This window comes from Emys orbicularis, chromosome 11 (genome assembly GCF_028017835.1).
Source record: "Emys orbicularis isolate rEmyOrb1 chromosome 11, rEmyOrb1.hap1, whole genome shotgun sequence".
Taxonomy (NCBI): domain Eukaryota; kingdom Metazoa; phylum Chordata; order Testudines; family Emydidae; genus Emys; species Emys orbicularis.
This window is the reverse complement of record NC_088693.1, coordinates 39,435,119-39,462,796: the sequence shown is the minus strand read 5'-3', so window position 1 is coordinate 39,462,796 and position 27,678 is coordinate 39,435,119. Positions and strand designations below refer to the sequence as shown.

Genomic DNA, 27,678 nt, shown 5'->3' with positions numbered 1-27,678 from the left:
TGCAATATAGCTGTACACATGGATTTTGCAAACCCATTTCTAGAGGCTCATAAATCTTTCCCTATAGTTAGTTAATATAAATTAAATCTATCGCTTATTTATAAAAATGGAAGTATTAAGAGTTGGTTTATATGAAATAAAACTTAGGTAAGCAGGTTATTGTGCATTTTGGTGACATTTTCCTTGTGCATGACTGAACAAAAACAGAATGAAAGATGTAGAAAGCCTGTTCTTATAGTCTTTATGCAGGTAAAATCCTTTTTAAATGCAGTAGTAGTTTTCCTTGAACACAGGTGAAAGGACTGGGCCATAAGACTTGATATTTGATTTAAACAACACCATGTGGAGAGCATCAAATTTCTTAACCTTTATCTCTGCTATTATCTAGTTTCATTTTTAAATGTCATATTGTTTTATGATGACAATTAAGTGCCCATTTTTTTAATTCCAGACAAATATGAAAGAGAAGCTAGTAAATACTGGAATGAATTTTACAACACTCATAAGAATAACTTTTTCAAGGATCGTAATTGGCTGTTTCTGGAGTTTCCAGAAATTCTTCCAAAAGGAAGGAAAAATCAGATGAATAAAGAGGAAAAATCTTCTTATCCTGTAAAACTGAATGCTACAAACAGTTGCACAAATGTGGGCTTTCCTGGAATGTTTGAAGAAGGCAAAGATTATTGCCAGAACAATTTGGTGGATGGCTTAACTTCTGTGGAAGGACACTCATACAACAAAAACCAAGCAGAACCTGTTACTGACAACAAACATGTTAAGAACTGTGAACAAGAACCTGTGAAGCAAGAATCCTTCCCTGGCAGTGGTGCTACTTACAGAATGCTAGAGGTATTTTACTGCAGATATTCAACACATAATTTACAACTCCAAATGATGGCTTCAAATATAACGGTTGCTTAATATTTATCAAGGCAACAACTATTCAGAGTTCACAACACTACTTTTGCCTTGTTCCTGAAATTTTCAGAGGGATTTAAGAAAATTAGATGCCCAGTTCCCATTGAAAGTCATTGGGAGTTGTACTTCTAATTCCCTTAGGCCTATCTGAAAATCCCAGTTTAAAATATTTTGCTCTGTCTAAACCAATGCTGTGAGACAAAATAGCAAAATTGTACAAGAAAACTACAGTTTCCTGTGAAGTTGCCCCTGGGAAAAAGTATAGGACCTGATCCTGGTCCATAAGTATAGCGGAAGAGTCAGTGCTTCTGAGAGTTGTGGTGTAAGGAGCAATAAAGCCATTTACCCCTTTTTTGCTTCTTTAACCTCTGTAATGGTTTCAGTTAATTTGTGACTAAAACCCTGAGATACAGGCGTTATTTGATGGTTTAGTTAAATTTTTGTTTCTGCTTTAATTCCAGGTTGATTGTGGTGCTGGAAACAGTGCTTTTCCTATTTTGAAAGTTATATGGTAAGCAGTGTCAGTCCCCCCAAATACATGCCCAACATGAATGAAACAAAAGTTTTAAGCTAGTCTTATGCTGTGAGAAATGCTGGATTGACAGTCCTAGACACCAGCGTCTTCTAGTTACCCACAGAACAGGGACAATGTGGCAGTAGCCATGCAAGTTGTTCCCCATGGTGCTGAGCCAGTTATTCGGCTTTGATTTAGAAGGGAAAACATCTGGTGTTGAGGCGGTAGGTCAGTCTTCAGGCTCATTCATGCCAACTGCTAACAAAAGTGTCTGTCGCGTGTGTTAGTTTGGGTGTTTACACCAGTCTAGTGGCACCGGCCTGAGACCACCAATACTTGTCATACAGGTCACTGAACAGCCATCAGATAGTATCAACTTCTGGTTCCAAATTCAGAGGTGACAGAAATGGTGGTGTATATTACCACATTGGCAAGAAGTTATGAGTGCTATCTTTGACCCCTTATGTCACTTCTGAATTTGGTCCATATTCTCGATTAAAGCAGCTCAAGTTTTAGTGACACAGAGACCCAAAGTTCCATGTTGCATTACTTAATCCCTTGAACCCTCCATCCCATCCCATCCACATAGCTTTTGTCTTTAGAAGGAAGTGTTGTGAGAGAATGTTCTCCTTTCCGTGCATGTTCTTAGCTTTCACTGGAAACGATGTCCACACATCAGGGGAAGGGACAGACTCTTCTCTGCTCTTATCTCTGAAACTTGTGTGCAACACACTAATTGTTATTCTGCAGCCCTATACTAATAATTTGCACTTTTTTAGTGACTTCAGTCCACTTCACAGACATTTGTTAGCCACAGCATTCCTGTGGTATAAGCACTATTGTGTCCATTTCACAGATGTGGGAATTCAGATAGAGAGAGATTCAGGGCAGCTGGGAGCATGCTTCCCAGCCCAGGGAGACATACACACACTAGCTCTGCTCTAGATAGCATGGTAAAAATAGCAGTGTGGCCACTGTGGCACAGGTAGTGGCTCAGGCTAGCTGCGTGAATACAAACCGGCAGACCCCTGGGTACATACGAGGGTAGCCTGAGCTGTCACCACACTGCTTGTGGCTCGAGCAGAGCTGGTGTGTGTCTGTCTGCCCGCCCACACTGGGAAGCACCTTCCCAGCTGCTATGTAGACACACCCAAAGTGGTGTGCCAAGGTCACACAGGAAGTGTGTTGCAGTGTTAGCAAAAGAATCCAGTCTCCAAACTACCAGGCCTTAACCCTGAAACAATCCTTCTCCCCTAAACGTCAGATTATATTGTGAAAGGAGAAACCCGCATTATCAATGAAAACAACAGAAAGTAGTGTTGTGTGGGAGAAAAGACATTATTAGGTATGTATATGGGGAAAAACTCAAACTGGTGTGCATTATACAGGAAGCATTATTTGTATTGCAAAACTTGTTATAATTAAGAGTCCTCCTATTAATCAGTATTTTACTCAGTGATCTCAGTTTGTATGCAAATCCTGCATGTGACCTGATAGGTGCGTTAACTACATAGTATTTAGCATTTAAAACACAGAGGTGTAACTGAAGTCTGAATGCAGTTAAGAATACATTGCAGTTAAGAATATGCATTGATTTCATATTTGAATTGATGGAAACATCTCTTATCTATTGGAGGGCACATCTTGTATCTAAGTACAATTCACACTATATTTGGCAATGTAAAATTGCCTTTTGTTTGCACAAAAGAATAGTAATACAATGTAGATTCACACTGTGCTTGAAAGAAAACCTTCCCTTTTCTGTGGAATATTTTTTAATTTTTTTTAATGATCCAAAATTAAAAATAAAAAGGGATGGTATTTGACACAGTTAGTGCTTAGAGTTGCCAGGCATCTGGTTTTTGACCGGAACGCCTGGTCGAAAAGGTGGCTCCAGTCAGCACCGCTGACCAGGTCGTTAAAAGTCCGGGCGGTGGTGCAGTGGGGCTAAGGCAGTCTCCCTGCCTGCCCCGGCTCTGTGCAGCTCCCGGAAGCGGCTGGCGTTTCCCTCCGTCCCGTAGGTGCAGGGGCGATCAGGGAAGCTCCGCTTACTGCTGCTCCTGCCCCCCGGTGCCGGCTCCTCAGCTCCCATTGGCCGCAGTTCACAGCCAATGAGAGCTGCGGTGGCGGTGCCTGTGGGTAGCGCACACCGCGCAGAGCTGCCTGGCCACGCCTCAGCCTAGGGGCCAGACATGCTGGCCGTGAAATAACTGTCCAGACCAGAACTATCCCTGTTGTTTGACAGAGGCTTTTCATGCAGTTTGCTTCCCACTTTGTGAGAAGAGAACAGCTGTTTATACACCTTGGTGAGTCAATTGGATAAGTAGGACTAGGTCAGTCAAAAACCCAGCTGCTTACCCTCAGTCATGCTAGGGGTTCCAGGTTCCACAAGATCTCACATCCAGTCTTGGACCTGTAATTCCATTGGTTGCCTGAATACATCTCTTAAGTATTCATAGGGCTGATGAGGGTTTTGCTCAGTAGTGAAATCAAGATCGGCTGCTCTTGGTCCAAGAGGGTTCTCCTGCTCAGCCCCCTTAGAGCTGGGTATACAGCAGAATCTGCTGGGCACAGGGACACATTTTTCTCTTTGATGAGACTTCCTTTCCAAACTCTCCAGCACTTTAGGAGAGATGGTTTTTCTGAGGGCTAATCCTGTTCCTTAATTAGTGGGACTGCTGCTTCACTCGCCCTCATTTACACTGATTGTTGAAGAGTTGAAAAAATCCTGCCCTGGGTTCCTGACATCTGATGTTTTGATGTGAGGAAAATTTGCAACTGGCTTTGCAGTGAATGTGAGGGGAAGGGAAGCTAGCACTACAGGAAACCGACATGTATTTTGATGAAAAAAGGCCCAGAGTAATGGAAGGAAACAATCAAAACCACATAATCTGATTACAGCCAGCACAAATGACACCTGGGAACCCAAACGTCTTCAGAACAGTTAATAACTGTTAAGTAATTTCCTCCGTTGAAGCTGAAATAAATATTTTTCATGTTGCTAATTAAATTACATGCATAGGCCAGTGCCAGAAAATCTCTGAGTGGAGTTGCAGAAACCCACAAAATGATTTCAGAGTGAAATTGTGACCCATTATTGCATATTGATGCAATGCAGCACCTGGGCATCGTCACAAGTATTTGATGGCTCTCTCTGACTCCATCCAGTTGTGTCTTCCTTCTCTTGCTTTCCACTTTACTTTCTTCCTAGCTTGGTGTCCCCACTCCCAATTCCCACCCCACGAACTGTTGGCAGATATTCCTATAGCTCTGGCCTGTTTGCTTAGTGCTGGACAATATAAAGCATGTTGCTGAGACCAGTGAAAGGGATTTTGATCAAACCTGTGGAGTACCCCAAAGAGCTGCATGTGGTTAGTACAATAGCAGTTCTTTAATTCATGTTTGTTTTGTGTTCATAGCAATACCCCTGGAGCCTTTCTGTACTGCTGTGATTTTGCGTCGGGAGCAGTGGAGCTAGTAAAGGTATTTCAAGTCTTCACTTTAGAAAGTGTGGTGTACCCATGAGCCTGCATTCAGAAAGCTGCAAGGAGGCCATTCTTGTGAAATGGAGCACAATGGCTTTGACAACTTTGAACTGAAGTTTTTAATACTCCAAAGAACAAAGTCCTTCTCTGCAGAGAGAGGAACGAATGCCGCCAGTGGGCCTGTCTCTCGCCCTGAGCAAGATCCCAGAACAGAATCAGCTTTATGAGAAATGTTTTACAAAACTGAATAATCGAAAAAACGTTTCTTGGGTCATGGTAAATTGACTAACTACTACTGTTCTCTCTGTGTTTCTCTTAATCTGTATCATTACAGTCACACTTGTCCTACAATTCAGCCTGGTGTTCTGCCTTTGTTCATGATGTGTGTGATGATTCCTTACCCTACCCTTTTCCAGATGAGATCCAGGATGTCATTCTCCTTGTCTTTGTGCTCTCTGCCATTCATCCTGACAGGTAAATGAAGACTAAAGGGCAAAGCAAATGTGTTAAAGCTCTTTTATCACTAGTGGTTTTCAAGAATATCAAAGTGAGATGATGAATCTTGAATGTATTATTTAGTAAGCGACATTATGTATAATGCAGGACATTTTAAATGCCGCTTTCCCCTTTTCGGAATCTAAGAGAGAAGCTGGTCAAACTACTTCATTAGTGAGTCTCCTGTCACCATCAAAATGAAATGAACCTCTTCTTGCAAGACATATACCTATTAAAAGTGACAGTGCTTCAAGAAAGTTACAAATTCAGAAACAGGCTACTAGTCTCCCAGAGGGAAATTATTCTTGGTGATCAAAAACAAATATCCGTGATTTAGCAACTTACAACATGTTGATAAAGACCCAGGCTACGATTCATTAGTTGCACACAACTGCATACATATTGGCCTCTTATGAAGAAGATCACTTAAGAGTACCTGGCTTGTTTGGATTAGGCAAATTAATCTAATTTGCACTATATTGGGTTGGGAGCTATTAGCTTTATTACTGAAGCAACTCTCAATATCTAAAGAACCAGCTAACACTGGCAAATTTTGAAAGAATATTCTTTCTCATGGGGAAAAATACAAAAGGGTATATATTATTCACGCTTACTACTCAACTGCTCCTTTAACCAGATTGTACAAAAGGAAATGCATATTGCACATGTAATGGTAAGTGTGTTGTTTTAAGAACTGCATTAAATATGGCCATCCATGCTCAGCAAACATTAGAACAGTACTCACCTGAGTCAGTTTTACATTTGAGGACTGTTTTCTTGCCTGAATGGCTGAGTTATTAATCATTAGCTTTTGCAGAAACTCTATCTTTCCCAGAAAGCATATCTCTCCTTCCTGTTTGTGCAAAGATGAGCATATGAGTCATGTGCAGAAGAGCGTTTTGCTAAGCCTGGGTGCAGATTCCAAACACAATTCAGACAGTAGATTGAAATTTGTGTAAGTGCAGCAATGCAGTGGGGAGGATACCAGGCAAAATATATTTTTATCACACCTTTTGTCTATGGGAGAAATGATAAAATGCTCACAGACAAAATTTCGGAGAGTGTTTTTCCCAGTGACCCTTAAGAATACAATTCCCCTCCCCCGCCACCAAGATTAGCCAAATGAATGCTGACATGGGCATTTATATGTGTATATGCATACAGATTTTTGTGTGTAGATTCCTATGCAGTATAATCCAGTCTCCAAAAGTTTAAGTACTAAAAGATACTTTCTTCATTACAATATCCCCAAGAAATAAAGTGGTTGCATAAAAAAATTGTAATCTAGACCCTTGTTGATTTTTATAACAATTGTCTAACAGCTTGAAATATAAGAAATGACAAGGAACACCAAGAGAATGATAATGCAGAGCCTTAAATAAAACACTTGGGTGCCTGGGAAATGTAAGTTTCTGGGATGTATACATTCTCATTCAGCACCTTTGTTGTTAGCTATTGTGTTCTCGTTTTGACAGTTGCTGTTCTTTTACTTTTAAAGCAACACTCTTCTTTTCTGCTAGCAGACCCCTTTTGAAATTATGTTGTTCTCAAAAACAAGATAATTTGGAAGCCATTAACCTTTCTCCATGCCATGTGGTATTTATACTGGGCCAAATTTTCAAAGGGTTCCTACTTCATGTGCGTGTAGAATTTGTCAATATCCCCATGTGAGTGCACAGAACACACATTTTCATGTGTGGAGTTTCTAATTCTGTGCCCACCTATTTGCTCTGAGAACTCTTATGCCCGTTTGTACATGCAGCTGCCCCTTTTTTGCTTGGGCAAAAACGTGCAAATTTTGTGTATGAATAAAACAGAGGCCCTTTAAATGTTTCTTCCTCTATTTCTGAATTTAAGCACAGGATTTCATTTCTTTTTGAATGGTTTTTCTTAGGTCATAATTCTCCTTTTCTGCTTAGTTAAGGCCTGATCCTGCACCTTCAAAGTCAGTGGGAGCAAGACTGGGCTTCTGCTCTCTTGCTAGATTGTGCTTCTAGGGTTAGCCTTAAGCATGAGCCAGTGTGTGAGCTGGGGGAGGAGCCCAGGAGGCATTGTACCTCAGAGACACCCCTTGGAAGTGCGGTGCCTCAATGCTCATATCTTGTATTAGAGGAGGATGTATCTCACAACAGCTCTTTTCAGGGTGCAGCATACTCACTCCTCCCCCACTTAGCACCCAGCCAGGTCCACTGGCTGGCTGGTAGGAGGAGTAGATCCATTGCTTCCACACTCTCTATCCACTTGCTTGTGGGATGGAGGGGAGTGTCAGGAATGAAGCTACTGCCCTGACCCCGTGCCAGGAGCTGTGTTGTGAGAGAGTCTTCTGTGGCCCTGCAGGGGTGTAGGCAACCTTACCCCGTGCAGCTGTGGAAGACCAGGGCACAATTGAGCCCTAAATGATGAGTGTTTTACATTTTAATCTAAGGCTTGCTCAATTTTAAACTCCTGTCAGATTACACATGCCTTGCAGAACACACAGTCCTTCTAAGAAAAAACGAGGCATCCTTGTGGCACCTTAGAGACTAACAAATTTATTTGGGCATAAACTTGGAGTGAAAGATACAGTAAGCATATTATGCATGTTCACTCCATGCATCTGATGAAGTGGGTTTTAGCCCACGAAAGCTTGTGCCCAAATACATTTGTTAGTCTCTAAGGTGCCACAAGGACTCCGTGTTGTTTTTGCTGATACAGACTAACACGGCTACCGCTCTGAGTCCTTCTAAAGTGGTACTAACAGAATAACAAGCGGGAATCAAGGTAAACTGGCCAAAGAAAGGAGAGAGGAGAACAAAGAGCCTTTTCATGAGCGTGACATTTACTCCTACAGTAAATGCAAATGGTTCAGTGATCTTTGGTAAGGATAGATTAATGCTAGACAAGGCCCAGATCCACCAAAATTTCAGGGCTTCAGAGGATGCTAGACTTTTCCCCTCTCTGCTTCCTGCCAGTATCTTCAGACAAGTTTCTCCTACCAAATTCCCCTCCATCGACAGATCTCAAACTCTTCCTTTTATTCCCCTAGGATAGACACTCGTAGTCCGCTGTTGTGTGTATGGTATAAATACCTAGATAAATCGCTGGATTAGAGAGAGAGCTACTTGTCTGCCTCCTGCTCCACAGTCTTTGATCTTCCTGCCAAAAGAGACAGCCCGATTCACCCTATCCTGGCAGGTAGCCCAACCCATCCTACCTTGGTAGCTGGCTGTTCATTCAGCTGTATGCCACGCAACTGCCTGCTGCTTTACCTGTAACTCACTGCAGGTCCAGGCTTCCTCTGATCATGAGGGATTGGATCTCAAGAATCTTACTTTAATCCATTCTTGATATTTTGCTACAGAGGAGGAAAGGACTCATTCCCTCTCCCCCCCTTTTTATATTATTTAATAAAAGTTCCTTTTGCATTTTTGTGCCTTTGCATCTTTGTAAAAAAAAAAAAAAAAAATTTCTTCCTACTAAAGCTGTTTGTTAGTGTCTGGCATTTTTATGTGATTGAAGACAGTCCCTTCTCACTGAGACCTCAAAAACAACATGTTGAACCTAGTGACAAGAGAAAAGCAATGTTTGGAGTTACACCAGTGTCACATTTTATTTTCTAAGGATGCAAGGAGTTGTAAGTAGACTGGCCAAATTATTGAAACCTGGAGGGATGTTGTTATTTCGAGACTACGGAAGATACGATACATCTCAGCTTCGTTTTAAAAAAGGTATTTCCTAAGAGACATTTGTTTGTTTAGTATTTATTTTTCACTTTGCATATCTTTTAAAGGGACAGCACAGTCATTCTATTCACAATTTTTATCTTTTAGGCCGCTGCTTGTCAGAGAATTTTTATGTACGAGGAGACGGTACCAGAGTTTATTTCTTTACAGAAGGTAAAACAAATTTCAGTTTTATAGAAAAGTTCTGAGTGTCTCTTTAGATGACATGGGGTACAAAGCCTCTTAAAAAGCCATGTAAGTAATTTTCATACCCCTTTAACTCTCCATTTTTCAAAAACATGAAGCTAATTTTTGTGGAAGATCTTTTCTTTTCCAGCATCAGACTTTGATTCCCTTCCTCAGCTGTGTCATTGAAGCTGAAGTTATCATACTTCAACTATTTTAATTTAACAGTAGTTTGAGTGCCTCTTTACCCTTTATAAATAAGTTACCTCTGCACTAGCATCATTGCTTTATATCTGTCGCTATATCAGATTAATGAATGACAGCTACAGAGTTGGCAGAGGGAGCACACAATTGTTTTTATGGGACCAGTAAAAAGTGTATAGTCCATTTTTTCCATTTTCTTCTTTTTAAATTCTTAGGACTGGGTTGATCAATTTTAGCAAGAAGTAGGTCTATACTGGAAGGAGTTTCCTACTGGAGATTAGCAGTTTTAACTAATTAGGTACCTTTATGATAATTCTTGGGGTATCCAGGACTATGAGTCACCTAGTTACCTCCCTGCCTCCGGTGAGAGGGAGAATTGCTTGTGCTTAACTCTCAGTTCCCTGACACCTCCAGTCTGTTAACCACCCAAACAATCTCCTCTGGGCTCTGCCAGCCCTGACTTTGCCTTGCAGGTTAACCATAGGTGCACACGAGTCCTTGATCCCCTTTGAAGCATTCCCCTGTAGTGTTCAACCCCTTATCTACTGAACACCCATAGTAACACCAGACCTGCTGTCCCCAAGGAACAGTGTGCACACCAGCTTGAATGATTCAACTCAGGATCATCTCCTTGTACAACACCACAGCACTGAGATTTATTTATAGTGAAAACAATAATAAGTTTATCATCAGCAATCAAGATTTAAGAGGTAGTGAGTAAGTATAATGGAAACAGATGGGTTATATAAAACAAAATCATAATACAATCCACAGAGACTAAATTTAATAGGCTAATCTCCAATCTAAATAAGTTTGTCTCATCCAGATGTCCTCTGCAGTGCTTCAACCAAGCCTGGTTGTGATCCATTTTCATGAATGCAATAGCACTGCTCGATGACTTCCTAGGTGTAGGATAAAGGGTGTCTTCCTTGCTTTCATTTTATATTCCCTAAAGTTCATTGCCTGTACCTCCAGAGTCTGGCCAATCCCCACCGTAGGTTATTCTCAGGTGCAATGTCTTCCTGCTGACTTCATATTTCCCCTCTGACTTTGTAAATGACTTCCCTTTGTGTTAACTTATAGTGCTTAATTTGCACGCAGACCTACAGAGACAGGTGAATAAACATCCTTTCTCTGACAGAAACCTGTTTGTCAACTCTGCCTTAATACAGACTTGAGGAACATATTTTTAGTATACATACAAAACTCCTTACATAGTATTTGTACATACCTTGTACAACAATATTAATGACCAGCGTAACCCTGGCTTTCGTTTAAGATCTCACATGATATTCTTTGGTAAACCAGAATGTACATACCATTATCAGGATATTCCTGTAACTCCCTTGCCAGTTGGCACTGAGGGGTTTATGGGTCACAACCTTCGACCTACTTTTGATAGCATCTGCAATTTTACACAGGATTTAGCTCTGACTTGCATGGTGCTAGCTCCTGATTAACAAGGGCATGAGATCTAAAATCAGATCTCTTAAAGAAATACCATTAAGCAGCTAAACGGTGGTTCTTAGGAGCTGATTGTGTTCCCATGACCCATACATAGAGCAGTCTCAGTATGTGGCTCTTCCCCCTCCCACGGGTCTGGGGACATTCAAGTTTTACTGGAATTTTACTACATTTTGAGACCTCTGAAGAGTCTCACCTCTAATGCTTTCTTAAAGATCCTTCCTACTGTGAAAGAGATGTTTGAAATATCATTTATACTTGAAGTAAACATGCTGGGCCAGATAATGGACTGGAGAGCATGTGCTGGTGCTTTACTTCTGGCAGATCCTGACTGTCTCTGGCAGGTATCTCTGGCTTGAGTAGAATCACCCATGGCTCTGTGAATGACTGTTGGCCTCTTAGGGCTGCTAGCAACGAGCAAAACCTGGCACAGGAGCACTGGCCCTACACCCAGCAGCCAAGGATTTGGGGAACGCAAAGGGGAGTTTTATGCTGCCTGTACCTCCCTGGCCTGCACTGTGTGCAGTACAGCTGGAGCCAAGGGTCTGGCCTGACATCTGTGTAATATGAGACTGGGGAAGTGAGTAGGAGGGATTAAGATATTAGCTATGGGGGTGGGGGGACATGCCAAGGGATCTCTTAATCCTTAGCAGAAAATGGGGAGTGCCTACTGTGGTAAATTCTGGCTCCATTTATACAGCTTATGAAATTTGGTTGCTATGGTGAAGTTGTGTTATTAAAAACTGCTGGGTCATGAGTGCCTGTATGTATGTGGATCCACCATTGCTGACAGGTCCTGTAGCAGGTACACATGTGAGAGTAACACTGGGGAATATTTAATGTTAATGATGGCACTTTGACTACAGAGGCTATTCTAAAAAGCAGCTGCATCCTTAGAAAACCAGTTTTAGCTTCACCCCTTGGAGGTAGGAGCAGTGAAAAGTTACATAAAGCACAGAACAAAAGAGGGGGAGGGGATTTAAATAGCAAGCCACACAGGAACAGAGAGGTCCAGATAGGAAAAGAAAGCATGAGATAGGAGGCAGCAAAGTCATCCAGCATGTAGCAGCCTCATGGGGGCAGTGGAGCTCTGCCCACTTATCTGAGCCCAGATGGCCCCAAGGACTCTGGACAACCCAAGGGACTCCCCAGTGCAAAGAATGCCCTGTAGTGGGAAGGAAATTGCAGCAGGGTGTGTGGTGTTCTTTGTTTTGTATGCGCTGTACTCCCTTTATTTTCTATGTGATTAACTATAAAAGAGTATTAATGTGTTAGACTTTGTGCAAAGTGTGTGTTTGTGTTAACTGCTTCACAACTGCTGTATGCCCTTGAGGAAGTTAAACTTTAATCAGAAGTTTCAGACCTTTAAGATGGAGTTCACAGGATGGGGTGCTAGGCAGCAGGTCTGTGCTCTGAGGCTTCATCTACACTACACACCACTGCCTGTGGCATGTAGCAACCTGCCTTAGCAAAAAGCAAGCTGCGTCCACGCTGCGGTGTGTAGCTACGAGTCTCAATGAAAGGCTGTGGCAGAGAGGAGGCAGCAAGGAAAACTCCCTGCTGTCGGAGCCCTTCACTGCAGCAAGGAAAGGCTCTGGCAGGGGGGAGGCATTGAGAAAAGGTTCTGTCTTAGCTTTTCCTCCCTTCTGAAGTCTTTCTCTACTGTGGGGAAGGCTCCAGCAGCGGGGAACTGGCAAAGCCTTTCCTTGCTGCTGGAGCCTTTCATGGCGGTGGGGCCTTTCCCTGCTGCCTCCCCCCTGCCAGAACCTTTCCTCATCTCATGGAAGAGACTCTGGCAGAGGGCAAAGGTTCCAGCAGCGGGGAGCTGGTGGAGCCTTTCCCCCGCCTCCTTCCCCTGCCAGAGCCTTTCTCCGCTGGTGGAGTCTCTTCCTGCAGAGTGGAAAGGCTCCAGCAGTGGGACATCACATTGCTCAAAATGGCAGTGTAGCTGGAGAGGCAGGGCTTGGGTGAGTAGAAAGCATACATATCCACACCTTCAGAAGTGTCTTTTCTCCACTTGCCTATACTGGGCCTCACTGGCTACGCTGCTGCTGTTACTTGTGCTGGGGGGGGCTATGCAAGTATGTATGATGAAAGGAGTGTGCAGTGTAGACACAGACAGAGAGCGTGCCTTGGGGCAGAGGCTGGACTCCATTCAGGCTCCACGGGCTTAAAACATTCTGAGATCAGGGACACAAAGGCTTACATTCCCTACCCAGCAGTCCAGGGGGTGACTGAAAGGGGTGCCCAGCCAGATTAGTAGCACCTGCTTATCAATAGAAGACAGCACTTAGCTGAGGTTGTGCAGTGACAGAGAATGATATTGGCATTAGCAGTTGGGACTCACCACAGAAGATGTTAAAGGTAGTTTTATACAGTAGTTTTTATACATTTCTGTGGAAATCAAGGGGTACGTCTACACTGCAATAAGACCTGCAGCACGGCTGCGGCTGGCCCGTCATCTGACTCAGGCTTGTGGGGCTCGGGCTGTGGGGCTCTGAGACCCCTTGAGGGGATTGTCAGAGCCCATGCTCCAGCCTGAGCCCAAATGTCTACAGTGCAATTTTTAGCCCCACTGCCCAAGCCCCTAAGCCCTAGTTAATTGACCCAGGCTCTGAGACTTGGTGCTGCAAGTTTTTTGTTTCAGTGTAGACATATCCAGAATGATCAAAATGTCATATATTTGCCTTCCTCAAATCCAGTGTAACTTAGAGCCCTGAAGAAAGGTTGTTATATACTATGAGCAATATGTTCTGGACCCAAGGTGTGAGATTTTATACTGTATTATAACTCAGTGATGCCACAAAGGTTGTCTCTTTTACAGAACGATTTCTCATGGACTGTTCTAGCTCTGGGTTATCAGATGACAAAGTAGAGCTGATTCCAGCTCTGATGAACTACAGTATATGTGTTAAATTGGTAAATTCTTTAACTGGCTGTATCATTTTTTTTTTTTTAATTATAATAATTCTACTTCTCATTTGGGGAACAGATGAGGTCCACAACATGTTTACCCTGGCTGGGTTAGTTGAAGTGCAGAATCTAGTTGATCGACGATTACAAGTCAACAGGAAGAAAAAAGTGAAAATGCAGCGAGTTTGGATACAAGGCAAGTTCCAAAAACCATTTCAGCTACCTCAGAATAGCCGCCAATAGGCACCCTCATAGCAAAATATATAGGATTCCCCAGAGACCAAAACAAGTGAGTGCATATATATTTCCTGTGGATCCGGTGTTAACTGCTGAAAAGGCAGGAAAAATGTTGAACTGAAAGCATTTTCTTAAAAAAATGTACTTTTTTGTTGTTAAGAAGTGATGTGGAAAAATGTCTTTTGTCTCTGCTTGTATACATAATAAAATGGCTGTGCACTAACCTATTCATATCTCAATGACCTCTTATTATTTGGTTTGAATAGTCAAACAATAATATTAAAATATAACAAGTCAACTTGCTGCTGCAATTCTCATAATTTGTGAAGAGAATTTTAGACTGAAATGGAATGGTCTTATATGGTTTGAGCACAGGAATGCCAGTTCTCATAGGGGGAGGGATAGCTCAGTGGTTTGAGCATTGGCCTGCTAAACCCAAGGTTGTGAGTTCAATCCTTGAGGGGGCCACTTAGGGATCTGGGGCAAAAATCAGTACTTGGTCCTGCTAGTGAAGGCAGGGGGCTGGACTCGATGACCTTTCAAGGTCCCTTCCAGTTCTAGGAGATAGGTATATCTCCATATATTATTATTATTATTATAGTTATCGCTGCTCCTAACCTCTCTCCTCGCATGGTCTCAGAGCCTGGGCTCCAGCCCAAGTTCAAACCCAAACATTTAAAAAAACTGCAATTTTATAGTCCAGCAGCCCAAGCCCCAGGAGCTTGATTCAGCCGACTTGGACCAATCGCAAGTGCTTTATTGCCATGTAGACATATTTTGAGAACTCCCCTACACCAGGGGCTCTCAACCTTTCCAGACTACTGTACCCCTTTCAGGAGTCTCATTTGTCTTTCATACCTCCAAGTTTAACCTCACTTAAAAACTGCTTACAAAATCAGACATAAAAATACAAAAGTGTGACAGTACAGTATTACTGAAAAATTGCTTACTTTTTCATTTTTACCATATAATTATAAATCAATTGAAATACATATATTGTACTTGCATGTCAGTGTATAGTATATAAAGCAGTATAAACAAGACAGTGTATGAAATTTTAGTTTGTACTGACTTCACTAGTGCTTTTATGTAGCTTGTTGTAAAACTAGGCGAATATCTATATGAGTTGATGTACCCCCTGGAAGACCTCTGTGTACTCCCAGAGGTACGTGTACCCCTGGTTGAGAGCCACTGTCCTACACCACAGTCTTTCTGCATTTCACAAGTGGATCCTCATCTCTTGGAGGAACTGTCTTTGTGCATATGCCTTCTGTTCCTCTATCTGAAGATGGGTTCCTCTGACGGAGTTTGTCCCTTCTTTCCTTTCTGATTTGCATAAAGACTTGTTATTTCTTACTAACAGTAGGCAGTCCATCCTCTGAGGGACATTAGCCAAATTCTTCAATATCTTTCATCATTCAGTTCCTCCATTCTGGTTGGCTGCGTGTCTCAGAACTCCACTCCCCAGCTACGTGCTCACAACTAACATGCCAACTCCAACTTCTTATCTCCTCCCTATCTAGTTACCCCACCTAAACTGAAATGTTAAATACAGTATAATGAAGCTAAAAAGGATTGTATTTAATTAGATGAGGGAGCTAAGCCTTCCCCAATGGCTAAGTAGCAGTGGGGGATATAGGTTTATTGAGAAGACTGGGATGAGGTAGGGGAAGGAGGCAGAAGTTGAGGCAGTCATGTTTGTTGGGGACTGTGATGGGCAGAAACACCTAACACTGGGAAGGAGAGAGCTAATGAGAGCCTTCGGACCCAATTGGCCTTGCCCTGCTGTACCTGCAGGAGATGTCAGGCCTGGAGGAGGGGAGTTAAAAGGAGGAAACTTATCCCAATTCAAGGCTGACCAGGAAGGAGATCAGAGCTCGGCTTCTCTTGCTGTGAGAGAAGCCTGGTTGCAGACAGAAACTGAGGTTGAGGTCACCTTGCCTCACCTCACCTCCTGGTGGAAGGGATGACCAGACACTGGAAGACTGGTTGAAATCCTGATTGAAGACAAGCACTGCAGGTTCAGCAGGTTCATCATACCATGGTTTTGAGGGTTTTTTTTTTCTGATTTCTTATGAACCTTAATACCCTGGAAGGGGTAGGACTGAAGTGTGACTTGGCTAGAGGGTTAAAGCACTGCTACATTGGACCTTGCAAGAGACAGCAAACCTATCAGCAGAGACCCCTGGCTGTATGAGTCGTGCCCTGACAGGCCACAAAGGGTCATTGCAGAGATAAATCCAGGGATTCCAAGGGCAGTAGACAGAGCATAGGGATTTATGCTTAAGAAATAGGCAAGTGTCCTGTTAACTCAATAGGGTGAGTCCTGTTAACTCAATAATAACTGTCCTGTGCTAACAAAGTCCTTGGCTTTTGGCCTCAGAGTTATTTTTCTATAAGGACATCATCTGTCAGGTTCATTTAGCTCATGATACAATGATAAACAGGGAGCATTCTCAGGTTAATCTAAATAGTCTGCACACATTGAAGAATTAATGTCAGCAATATATTCTAGGCTAGTAGCTGAAAGCCCATGTTGTCATGCAGGCGTAATTCATAAAGTTGTGTGGAAAATGACAGAGAACTTAAAAATTGGACAGTAACAGACCACGAATCTCAGTGCTGTTTGAACCTGGTGATATGCTAAACAAAAATGGCTTTCAGCCATGCCTGTAGCTGTTTCCATCTCTTCACACTGACTCCATAGACATTCGAGGCATGAGAGTGATGTATGGGGTGGTTGTGTGGGTGGCTGTGGTGATTTGTGTGTGGGTTGTGTTTGCTGGGTGAGTTGTGTTGATTTGTAAGGGTAGCAGAAGAGGAGGGGTTGTTCTACAGTGAAGGACTAGGTGTATTTGGAGTGTATGCTGGTTGTGTTGATTTGATTTGTGTCTGGGAGCATTGTGCTGGGAGATTTGTGTTAATTTATGTAGGTGGTGAATAGGTGTATGCTTCAGTGAAGGGCAATGTCTGTTTGGGATTCTTATGTATGCTGGTTGTGAGTGGTTGTGTTGATTTGTGTTTGTTGGGGGCGTACTGGAGATTTGTGTTGATTTTTGCAGGTGACAGTTGGGCACACAGGTGTGGCATTTGGGCCAAGAAATCCACCATCTGTGTGGTCTCCCTCATACAACCAGTTAAGTTGTTGCATGCAAATTAGCTGTAGAGTAAGAATGGTGACTGGTTGAATTACCTCTGATATCACGCTGGTTTAGGACTCTTGGCATGGCATAGACACATGCCTTACTATGGCTGTGCAGGTGTAATTTGTAAAGTCAGAATAGCTGTGTTCTTAAAAACTGGATGGTAACAGACCACAAAACCCAATGATGATTCAACCTGGTGATATTCCGACCAAAAAGAGCTTGTAGCTGCCTCCATTGCTTCACAGTACTCAGCAGCCATTTTAGGCTTCAGAATGACATTCCTGGAATCTTTTTAGATAGATAGATATAGACCATCAGCGCCAAATCAATTTATTTTACCAGTTCACAGACATACTTATTCTGATACATATCATCTCTCTCCTTAATCTGAAGTATTGGTTTACAGAGAACCTTATTAAAAGATGAAGTAAGTATTACCAGAAGCACCTTTTGTTTGGAAGGTTGGTGGTGTTTGTATCAAAATATTATACAACTACCACATTGCACCCTACAGGCGGTTAAGTCTCAGTGGAGGGTAAAGTATTTCGGGCCAGACATTACGGGCGTTACACATGCACATTTCCCATCAAGCTTTTAGCTTTCTTTCCTTTTGTTGCTTGAGTCTGGCCTAACTAACCATTGTATTTTTATTTGTATTTATTTATGCAAGCAACAGCCACCTAGTTTGCTGGTAGCGCACAGCTGATTTCTGGACGCTGAAAAATAAAGCAAGATAAAATTATAGAAAAGGTACTAGGAGTACTGTGACCACACTTTAAGAAAGATGTGGACAAATTGGAGAAACTCCAGAGGAGAACAACAAAAATAAGAGGTTTTGAAAACATAATTTATGAGGGAAGGTTGAGGAATTTGCATATTTAGTCTAGAGAAGAGAAGGCTAAGGGGGAGATATGATAACAGTCTTCAAATGTGTAAAGGACTGTTATAAAGAGGATGGTGACCAATTATTCTCCTTGTCCACCAAAGGTAGGACAAGAAGTAATTAGTTTAGTTTGCAGCAAGGGAGATTTAGGTTAGATAGTAGGAAAACATTTCTAACTATAAGGATAGTTAAGCACTGGAACAGGCAACTTAGGGGGGCTATGGAATCCCTGTCCTTGGAAGTTTTTAAGAACAGATTAGACACATGTCTGCCAGGGATGGTCTAGGTATACTTAATCCTGCCTCAGTGCAGGGTGATGGACTACATGAGCCCCTTGAAGTCCTTTCCAGCCCTACATTTCTATGATTCCTTCCATTATGGTAGATGTGAAATGTCCCTAATTTGTCAAAATATTTTTGTTACACTTTTAATGTATTCTGTACAGGTAAGTTATTTTAAATATGTGGCAAAGGTCAGAGCTTCCCCCTCCCTCTCCGAGCATATAGCATGGTAGAAGGTAGGAAATAATGCCCATTGCATCTTAATCTCTTCCATTCTTCTCAGTGCCAAAATGAAGTCTTCATAACTTTTTATCTACCGTGATCATTTTAGACCCATAGCATTTTAAATCACAGGAGTTATAGATGGAAAAGACCTTACTAGATCATCCAAACCATTTTCCTTCCCATTCATCTAAAATGTACTTTTGTTAAATTTCTAGACCCTTGTTAGGCCCTGGGGTAGATTACAGAAACGTAAGTCCTTGTTTTCTACATTTCACACAGAAGAATTTTATGGACCTGATCCTGTATTCCTGCTAAACATCTAGCTCCTGTGGAAGTCAGTGGGAATTTTGTGTGCACTATGCCTGCAATGTTTGGCACTAAATCATTTATCCACCATTGAGACTTAGCCACATGTAGGGTGAAATATGGTAGCTCTATAACTGCAGAGATATGCTACACCACTGTTTAGGACAAGAAGTGAAGAATATCACTTTTATTGTGAACTATAATGGGGATCTTCAGGAGACAGAATGTAATTACCCCCAATTGAAATTTAACCAGGTCATAGGGAGGGTTAACATCCCTACCACTGCAAAAAGTGTTGAGATCTTTCCTGACCACAGCTGGTCAGCACCTCAGGACACCTCATGCAAAAGACAAATTAGTTAAAAAATGCAACAAATCAACACAATGTAATATTGGCATTATCCATCTAACTGTATAATATGTTATTTTGGCCAGGCAAGTTTATTGATCTTATTCGTAGAGGGATGAGCAGTCCACTATATGTATATGATATTTATTGGTTTTAAAAAAAATATTAATGTAATTTTCAATTGTTGCAAGGGCATTCAGAGCATGGGAAAGTGCCTGTTGGTTGAATGATTAACAGTGAAATAAACAAAATTTTATTATAAATCTAAATTTTAAAGATTATTAGATAATGTACTTTAAAACAATATTTTTCCACTTTAAAGGATGACTGATCATGTGCTCTACATTTAAACTATAAACAGTGATTTAGTATCTAATCCTTATTCATTCATCTTTCAAACCCAGCAGGACTCTCATGGTGACAAAACACTATGAGTCCAGTTTCAGAGGTTTTCCAGCTTGCCTCCCTCTGATATTTTGGGTTCAGTCTGGTAAGGACAAATACTCAACAGACTGCTTCTGAGTGTTCCATTAACATCCTTGAACGAGAGATGGATTGACTCTGCATCACACGTCCTGTTAAAGTCATGTCAGCTTACTACACTATAGTGCAGAAAAGTCTTTTTCATATGTCTTCAGACGTATCCAGCTCTAATGTAATCCTTACCAATATATCATATTAATTCAGAAGATGACATCAACTCCAAAATACCTGCTATTCATAAGTCAACAAATTATATCTTTGATGTATTAATGACACATTTTGTTTAGTTTCAAAACAAGAAATATTAAACTTTTTTTTATTGATTGCTTTTAAAATACAGAATAACACCAAAAAGCCTAAAGGTAACTTCAGGTCATAATCAACAGGATCATAAGTCACAGAAAGATAGAATAATAACTGTAACGTATATAATATATTTAAAGCTCCTTAGGTGGTGACCTGAAAATCACACAAGAAAGGAATGTCAAAAACAAGCAGTCCTCCATTTATGTGGGTGGAGGGGAGCATATTGCAGCCAAAATTGCTTATTTCTCCTGGTCTGAATCAGAAACAGCTCTGAAACAGCTGAAGGATGCAAGATAGAGAAACCCATTGTGTGACGTATTATCACAATAGCGTAATATAAACAATAGTTAAGTCAGTATAATAGATGCATCCAGGATATTGTATCATTATTCACAGAAGAGAGATGGGTTTTTGAGTCCTCACCCAATGTCTTAGAATCCAGACACAAAGCAATATGATCTGTACTGTAGAGAGATGGAAATAAGATCCACAGAACACACAAACATTTCAAGTGGTTTTAAAAAGAAAAAACACCCTGAGAGGCAGGTGTTGCTTTTCAAAGCCAGACCATGAGATACGACCACTTGAACTAGTATTTAAAGCAATAGACACGAATCCTTCCAGTCTTAGTCACTTAACATTCAGTGACAGAGGGCAAGAAGCAGGTGAATGAATAAGCAAACATCAGTGATATTTTAAAAGGGTTTTGAACATGAGCAACTTTGAATGCCATCCAGCCAGTGGAGTCCCCAAGGTCTCTCCCTTTTGATTTTTGTCTGACTGGTAAGCATGGTGCAGTCTTAGCATCATAGTTTTTCTATCAGATATTAACTACAAAACTAAGAAAAATGATTGTCTTCTAAAATGGCAAAATCACTATTCACCTGCTTGGCGGAAGAGGTGAAGTTTTGAAGTGTAAGAATCTTTATTACTCTTGGCAGTGTTAAGGACCAGCTTATTTTTAAGAAAATTAGATAAGCCTCACAGATCAAAAGCAGTAAGGGATCCCATGTTAGGTCCTGATCCTGCATACCTTGTACATTCAAAGCTCCCATTGATGTCAGATGTTATGCTCTAAAGTAAAGCAGCTATTTGTTTTTCTTTCAAGTCAGCGATATCTAATATAAGGCATAATTCAGGCCTGTAACTAAACTGCAATATAAACCAAGTCAGAGAATAAAGCTTCACTGTGTTCTTCCAGTCCCTAAATTTGGCTACGGGTTTTAGGCTATTGTACAATCTGCATAGTTTAGGAAAGAGTAAACATAAATACACATCTGCTAATACATTATATTAACTTTCTACACTATGTTGCTAGTTCCATAGGTGCCGACTTCCCCTCTTTCAGGTGAGTGCTCGACACCCCCCCAACCCCAGCCCTGCCTCAACCCCTTCCATGAGGCCCCGTCTCTTCCCGCCCCTTCCCTGCCCCCATTCCAACTCCTTCCCCAAACCCCCGGCCCTACCTCCTCCCCTGAGCGCGCCACGTTCCCGCTCCTTCCCCATCTCCCGGAGCGTGCTAACGCTGCCAAACAGTTGTTTGGCGGCGGCCGGGCAGGAAATGCTGGGAGGTAGGCGGAGGGGCGGGGATGCGGCCCGCTCAGGGGAGGAGGAGGAGGTGGGGTGGGGGGTGAGGGGAGCTTGGCTGCTGGTGGGTGTAGAACACCCACTAATTTTTCCCCATGGGTGCTCCAGCCCCGGAGCATCCACGGAGTCGGCGCCTATAGCTGGTTCTATGCATGGCTGAAACAAAAAGCATTTTCGGTTGTGGAAGTTCCTAAGTGATGGTGGTGATGATCATTGTTAAACTCCAGGAGATGTTAGTCTTGTTTGTATGTGGGTAACATGGATTTTTCATAGGCTCATACTAACAAAAACCCATTCACTCTGACTTAGAATAATATGCTGATAATGGATATAGGATTTGTGTGTGTATGTGTATATGTTTCTAGTTTTAACAAATATATGGCACCAGATAAAACAAAAACTCCTTTTCGGCATGATTGACCAGTTGAATTCTCTTAAGGCCTGGAACAATACAGGCTTCATTTATTGGCTGTTTCTGCTCCATGCATTGCAGTTAGAGTGCTGAATGGTGGCCGTTTCAGAAGCCATAGGATAGGCTAATAAGTATAGGACTGTGGTTACTCCAATGGAAAAACAAATGATCAGAGTAGTCTGAAATGTTATAAAAATTGATAAGGGGAGGAATGAAAGAAGTATGGCTGTCAATTAATTGCAGTTAACTAAAAAAAAATTAATCGCGATTAATTGCACTTATAACAATAGAATACCAATTGAAATTTATTAAATATTTTTGGATGTTGATTTCAATTACAACACAGAATACAAAGTGCACAGTGCTCACTTTATATTATTTTTATTACGAATACTTGCACTGTAAAAATGATAAAAGAAATAGTATTTTTCAATTCACCTCATACAAGTACTGAAGTGCAATCTCTTTATCATGAAAGTGTAACTTACAAATGCAGATTTTTTTTATTACCTAACTGCACTCAAAACCAAAACCGTGTAAAACTTTAGAGCCTACAAGTCCACTCAGTCCTACTTCTTATTCTGCCAATCTCTAAGACAAACAAGTTTGTTTACATTGACGGGAGATACTGCTGCCTGCTTCTTATTTACAATGTCACCTGAAAGTGAGAACAGGCGTTTGCATGGCACTTTTGTAGCCGGCATTGCAAGGTATTTACATGCCAGATATGCTAAACATTCCCTTCATGCTTCAGCCACCATTCCAGAGGACATGCTTCCATGCTGACTATGCTCATTTTAAAAAAAAATGCGTCAATTCAATTTGTGACTGTACTCCTTGGGGGGAGAACTGGATGTCTTCTGCTCTGTTTTATCTGCATTCTGCGTTATTTCATGTTATCGCAGTCTCGGATGATGACCCAGCACATGTTCATTTTAAGAACACTTTCACAGCAGATTTGACAAAACGCAAAGAAGGTACTGATGTGAGATTTCTAAAGATAGCTACAGCGCTCGACCCAAGGTTTAAGAATCTAAAGTGCCGTCCAAAATCTGAGAGGGACGAGGTGTGGAGCCTGCTTTTAGATGTCTTAAAAGAGCAACACTCTGATGCGGAAACTACAGAACCCAAACCACCAAAAAAGAAAATGAACCTTCTGCTGGTGGCATCTGACTCAGATGATGAAAATGAATGCATCAGTCCGCACTGCTTTGGATCATTATCAAGCAGAACCCATCATCAGCATGGAAGCATGTCCTCTGGAATGGTGGTTGAAGCATGAAGGGACATAAGAATCTTTAGCGCATCTGGCACGTAAATATCTTGCAACGCCAGCTACAACAGTGCCATGCGAACGCCTGTTCTCACTTTCAGGTGACATTGTAAACAAGAAGCAGGCAGCATTATCTCCTGCAAATTGTAACCAACTTTGTTTGTCTGAGTGACTGGGTGACCAAAAAGTAGAACTGAGTGGACTTGTAGGCTCTAAAGTTTTACATTGTTTTATTTTTGAATGCAGGTTTTTTTGTACATAATTCTACATTTGTAAGTTCAACTTTCATGATAAAGAGATGAAAAATATTGAAAACTGAAATGTATGAATATTGAAAAATACAATTTTTTTACAGTGCAAATATTTGTAATCAAAAATAAATATAAAGTGAGCACTGTACACTTTGTATTCTGTGTTGTAATTGAAATTAATATATTTGAAAATGTAGTAAACATCCAAAAATATTTAAAATAAATGGTATTTTATTGTTTAGCGGCACGATTAATCATATGATTAATCTTTTTAATCGCATAATTAATTTTTTTTAATTGCTTGACAGCCCGAGGAAGAAGGCAGATGTTCTGTCCAGATGCAAACTGGAAACTCTTTAACCTGTATAACACTCTGTGTCTTGGTTTAAGAAATTTAACTTTTTTTAAGTAGTAATCAAGGATGTAGTCTCAAAGTATTTGCAAATACTCTAGTGCTGGTATGGAGAACAGATGCCACCAGTATTGCCAAAGGGGGGGAGAGGGTCCAATGTAGTGGTTGCAACAGGAGGCAGAAAGAAACCACGGAGAGAATTGTAGGGGAAAGTGCAACCAAACCTAAGAATGGTTTATAATTAATTTACAGGGAGAAGGAAAAATTGGGTGTAATGTACAGAATGTCCCTACTATAGAAAAGGGATGTTACTTGGAACAATAGTATTGATCTCTTGAGATCTGAGCTCGTTCTTTCATAAGGTACATGCCTATTGTCCTTTTTTAAGAGGCAAAAGCCTTTATGTTTCAGAACGTTTTTGGTCCTTGGCCTCATAAAGTTGCCAATGGGAACAGATAAGGAGCTTTGTTGGAAGATAAAGCAGTTTTGCCATAGCAAAAACATTGTAGTAAAAATACCAAATTTGTTGTGTTCACAAACAGGCTGGAATCGGGCTTTGGTTTTTCACTTGTTTTTGTCAGTGGGATGTACTTTTTGCCCAGCTTCCACATGCATCACATGGTAAGAGGAAAAAAAAGATCTAAAGACTCAATATCACACAGGACCAACACCATCAAAGTTACCAAGAAAACAAGTACAAAAGGCAGGTAAAGGTAGAGAAAATAACCAACACCTTCTAATAATTAACTTTAATTCTTAAGTGCCCTGTTTCTTAACAGATATAGCTAAAATTTCAGTTCCAATGAACAGCAGCAACATGCCTCTCTTTTATAAAAACAAAGCCCACCTCATCTCATGAGGGCAAACAAAACCCATCATGCCCAGTGAGGTGACAGGAAGTCCAATAACAGAAGGAAACCATTTCCTGCTGTGTGTGAAAACTGTCCTGTGGAAAAAGTTGTATGTGAGCATGTAATTTAAGAGTGTACCATAATGCATATGCACAAGGGAGCCAAATTAAGGTTGTATGGACAACCCTAATCCTAGCATTTCCTAACTTTTGAGTGCTTGACTCTACAACCATAATAATTTTTTGACATAGGTTTTTTTGTATTTACGTGGGGGAAGGGGAAGAGAATGAATTTTAATACTAACTAAAGCAGAGCTATTTAAAACTAATAAAAAATTTTCACCCACCTCCAAAGCATATTCCCCCTTGGGCACTACTATCTTTTGACTATGGTGAAATATTATATGCTTGCCTTTAGTCCATATGTATCACAACATATTTTAATATATGGAATATTTTATTTGTTTTAGTTTATATGTGCCATATTATGTGTTCTTAAAACTGCAGGAAGATATATGATGTACCTGCTTATTCTTTTTCTTTGGGAAAAAATGTTTTTCCAGTAGAACTGTAAAGTTGCAGAAGCTAAAATCCTAACCTCCTGTGACACTAATGCAAAATATAACAGAAGTCTGTACACACTGATTATGTTTATTGAATTAAGGTAGAACAACTAAATTTATTCCATGTGTTCCATTTAAATCAATGCTGTATGTCCAGATTAGCACCTTGAAGTTCCTCCCAGTCCTGGCTTCAGTTACATGTGCATCTGTTCGACAGAACTTCAGTGAATATATATAAACTGAAAAAATTGTTTCAAAAGAAATCACAGCTGGACAGTCCTTGAACCTTATGTGGGATTCTAACACAGTTCTCTCTGGCAGGAACATATCTTCAACATTTTTATTTTTAGAAAACAACAGCCAACCCAAACAGAAACATTGTTAATGAGAGAGACAGCCAAAGGGCCTTACTTCTCAAGATCCCTCAGGAGTGTTAAATCTAATGCCTATGTAATAAAGCCTTGTATCCTTCACATCATTTAGCTCACTGTGGGCCAAAGGCATCCCTGATGTAATGCCATTGAAAAGATGGGGGGAGCAGTGAAGTGGCAAAATTTGCAGATTTCCCACAATTATGTAGGTTAGCGATGTCTGTGAGGGATTGAGAGAGAGCTATAAAAGCTAGGTGAAACGGGCAGTTCAGGGGCAAATGAAATTCACTGTTGACAAATACAAGGTAATGAATATTGCAAAGAATAATCTGAGCTATTCATGCATTCTAAATTAACTGTAACCACACAGGGAAAAGACCTGGATATTTTTATGCACGGCTCAATGAAAACCACTGCTCAGTGTGTATTGGCAATTATAAAAGCAAACAAAATGTTAAGATGTATAAAGAATGGGATAAAAATAGTACTGAAACTATTGTGATGCCATTATGTAAATTCAGGGTATGGCTCATTTGGAATACTGTGTTCTGTTCAGGTCTCCCGATCTCAAAAAAGATATAGCAGTAATAGATGGCGAAAGTTATTAGAGGCATGAAAAGACATTATATGAGGACAGAGCGAAAAGATTAGAACTTTTTAATTTAGAAAGGAGATGAATAAGCAGGAACACAGTAGAGGTGTATAAAGTTGTGCTTAGTATAGAGAAGGTCAGTTGGGTGGTTTTAGTTACCCTTTCATATAATACAAGAACAAGGGGTTATTCAATCAAATTGAAAGGCAACAAACTTAAACTAATAAAAGGAATTTTTTTTAGGTAGTACACAATTAACCTGAGAAACTCACTGTCACAAGATATCATTGGGACTAGGAGCTTAGATGGATTTCAAAAATGAAGACTCTACAGGTACATGGAGAATGGAAAAATGAAAATTTACAGTATTTAGGCTAAAAATAATTAGGAACATAAACCCTCATTCTTTAGCGCATAAACCAATCACTAACTCTTGGGTTTAGGAAGAAACTTCTCCTATGATCAGGATTATTCCATCATTTTCTAATACTGGACAAGATTTCTTGCACTTTTCTCTGAAGTATCTAGTATCGGCCAGCATCAGAGCCAGGATATACCATTGGCCTGATGCTATAGGGTAATTCCTAAGCAAACGTTATTGAATCAAGGTAGAGGGGAAAGCACCATTTAAAAAAATGGAAGTGAACTCATCTATATTCCAACAGGTAGTCTATACAGCACAGAGATGTGCAAACTACGGCACGTGGGCCACATCTGGCCCGTGGCACCCTCCTGCCCAGCCCCCGAGCTCCTGGCCCGGGAAGCTAGCCCCAGGCCCCTCCGCTGCTGTCTCCCCTTCCCCGCAGCCTCAGCTCACTGTGCCGCCGGCGCAATGCTCTGGGCGGTGGGGCTGTGAGCTCCTGGGGCAGCGCAGCTGCAGAGCCCAGCTTGACCCGGAGCTCTGTGCTGCGTGGTGGCGGCGGCATGGCCTGGCTCCAGCGCTGCCAGCCACCAGCGCTCCAGGCAGCATGGTAAGGGGGCAGGGAGTGGGGGGGTTGGATAGAGGGCAGGGGAGTTTGGGGTGGTGGTCAGGGGGCGGGGGTGAGGATAGGGGTGGGGCTGTCGGGGGGAGGGGAACAGAGGATTGAATGGGGGCAGGGATCCCGGGGGGGCAGTCAGGGGCAGGGGTTCCGGGAGCAGACAGGGGACAGGGAGAAGGGGTGGTTGGATGGGACAGGGGTCCCAGGGGGGCCATTAGGAATAAGAGGAGGGGTTGGATGGGGCAGCGGGGGTCCAGGGGTGGTCAGATAGGAGGTGGGGGCCAGGCCACAACCCCCTCCCCTAACCGGCCCTCCATACAATTTATGAAACCTGATGCAACCCTCAGGCCA

General features: G+C 41.5%; 1 protein-coding gene across 1 annotated transcript in view; it reads left to right on the top strand.

Annotated features, from left to right (window-relative positions):
* METTL8 (methyltransferase 8, tRNA N3-cytidine) overlaps nt 1–14,303 on the top strand; it is a 41,825-nt gene extending 27,522 nt beyond the window's left edge. The window contains exons 4-10 of the mRNA XM_065413444.1: nt 452–849; nt 1,380–1,429; nt 4,852–4,915; nt 5,252–5,391; nt 9,013–9,119; nt 9,222–9,287; nt 13,960–14,303. Of these exons, the coding sequence (XP_065269516.1) occupies nt 452–849; nt 1,380–1,429; nt 4,852–4,915; nt 5,252–5,391; nt 9,013–9,119; nt 9,222–9,287; nt 13,960–14,123 (989 nt within the window). The 3' untranslated portion in view covers nt 14,124–14,303. The remainder of the gene's footprint in view (nt 1–451; nt 850–1,379; nt 1,430–4,851; nt 4,916–5,251; nt 5,392–9,012; nt 9,120–9,221; nt 9,288–13,959) is intronic.
* Nucleotides 14,304–27,678: the final 13,375 nt, after the last annotated feature.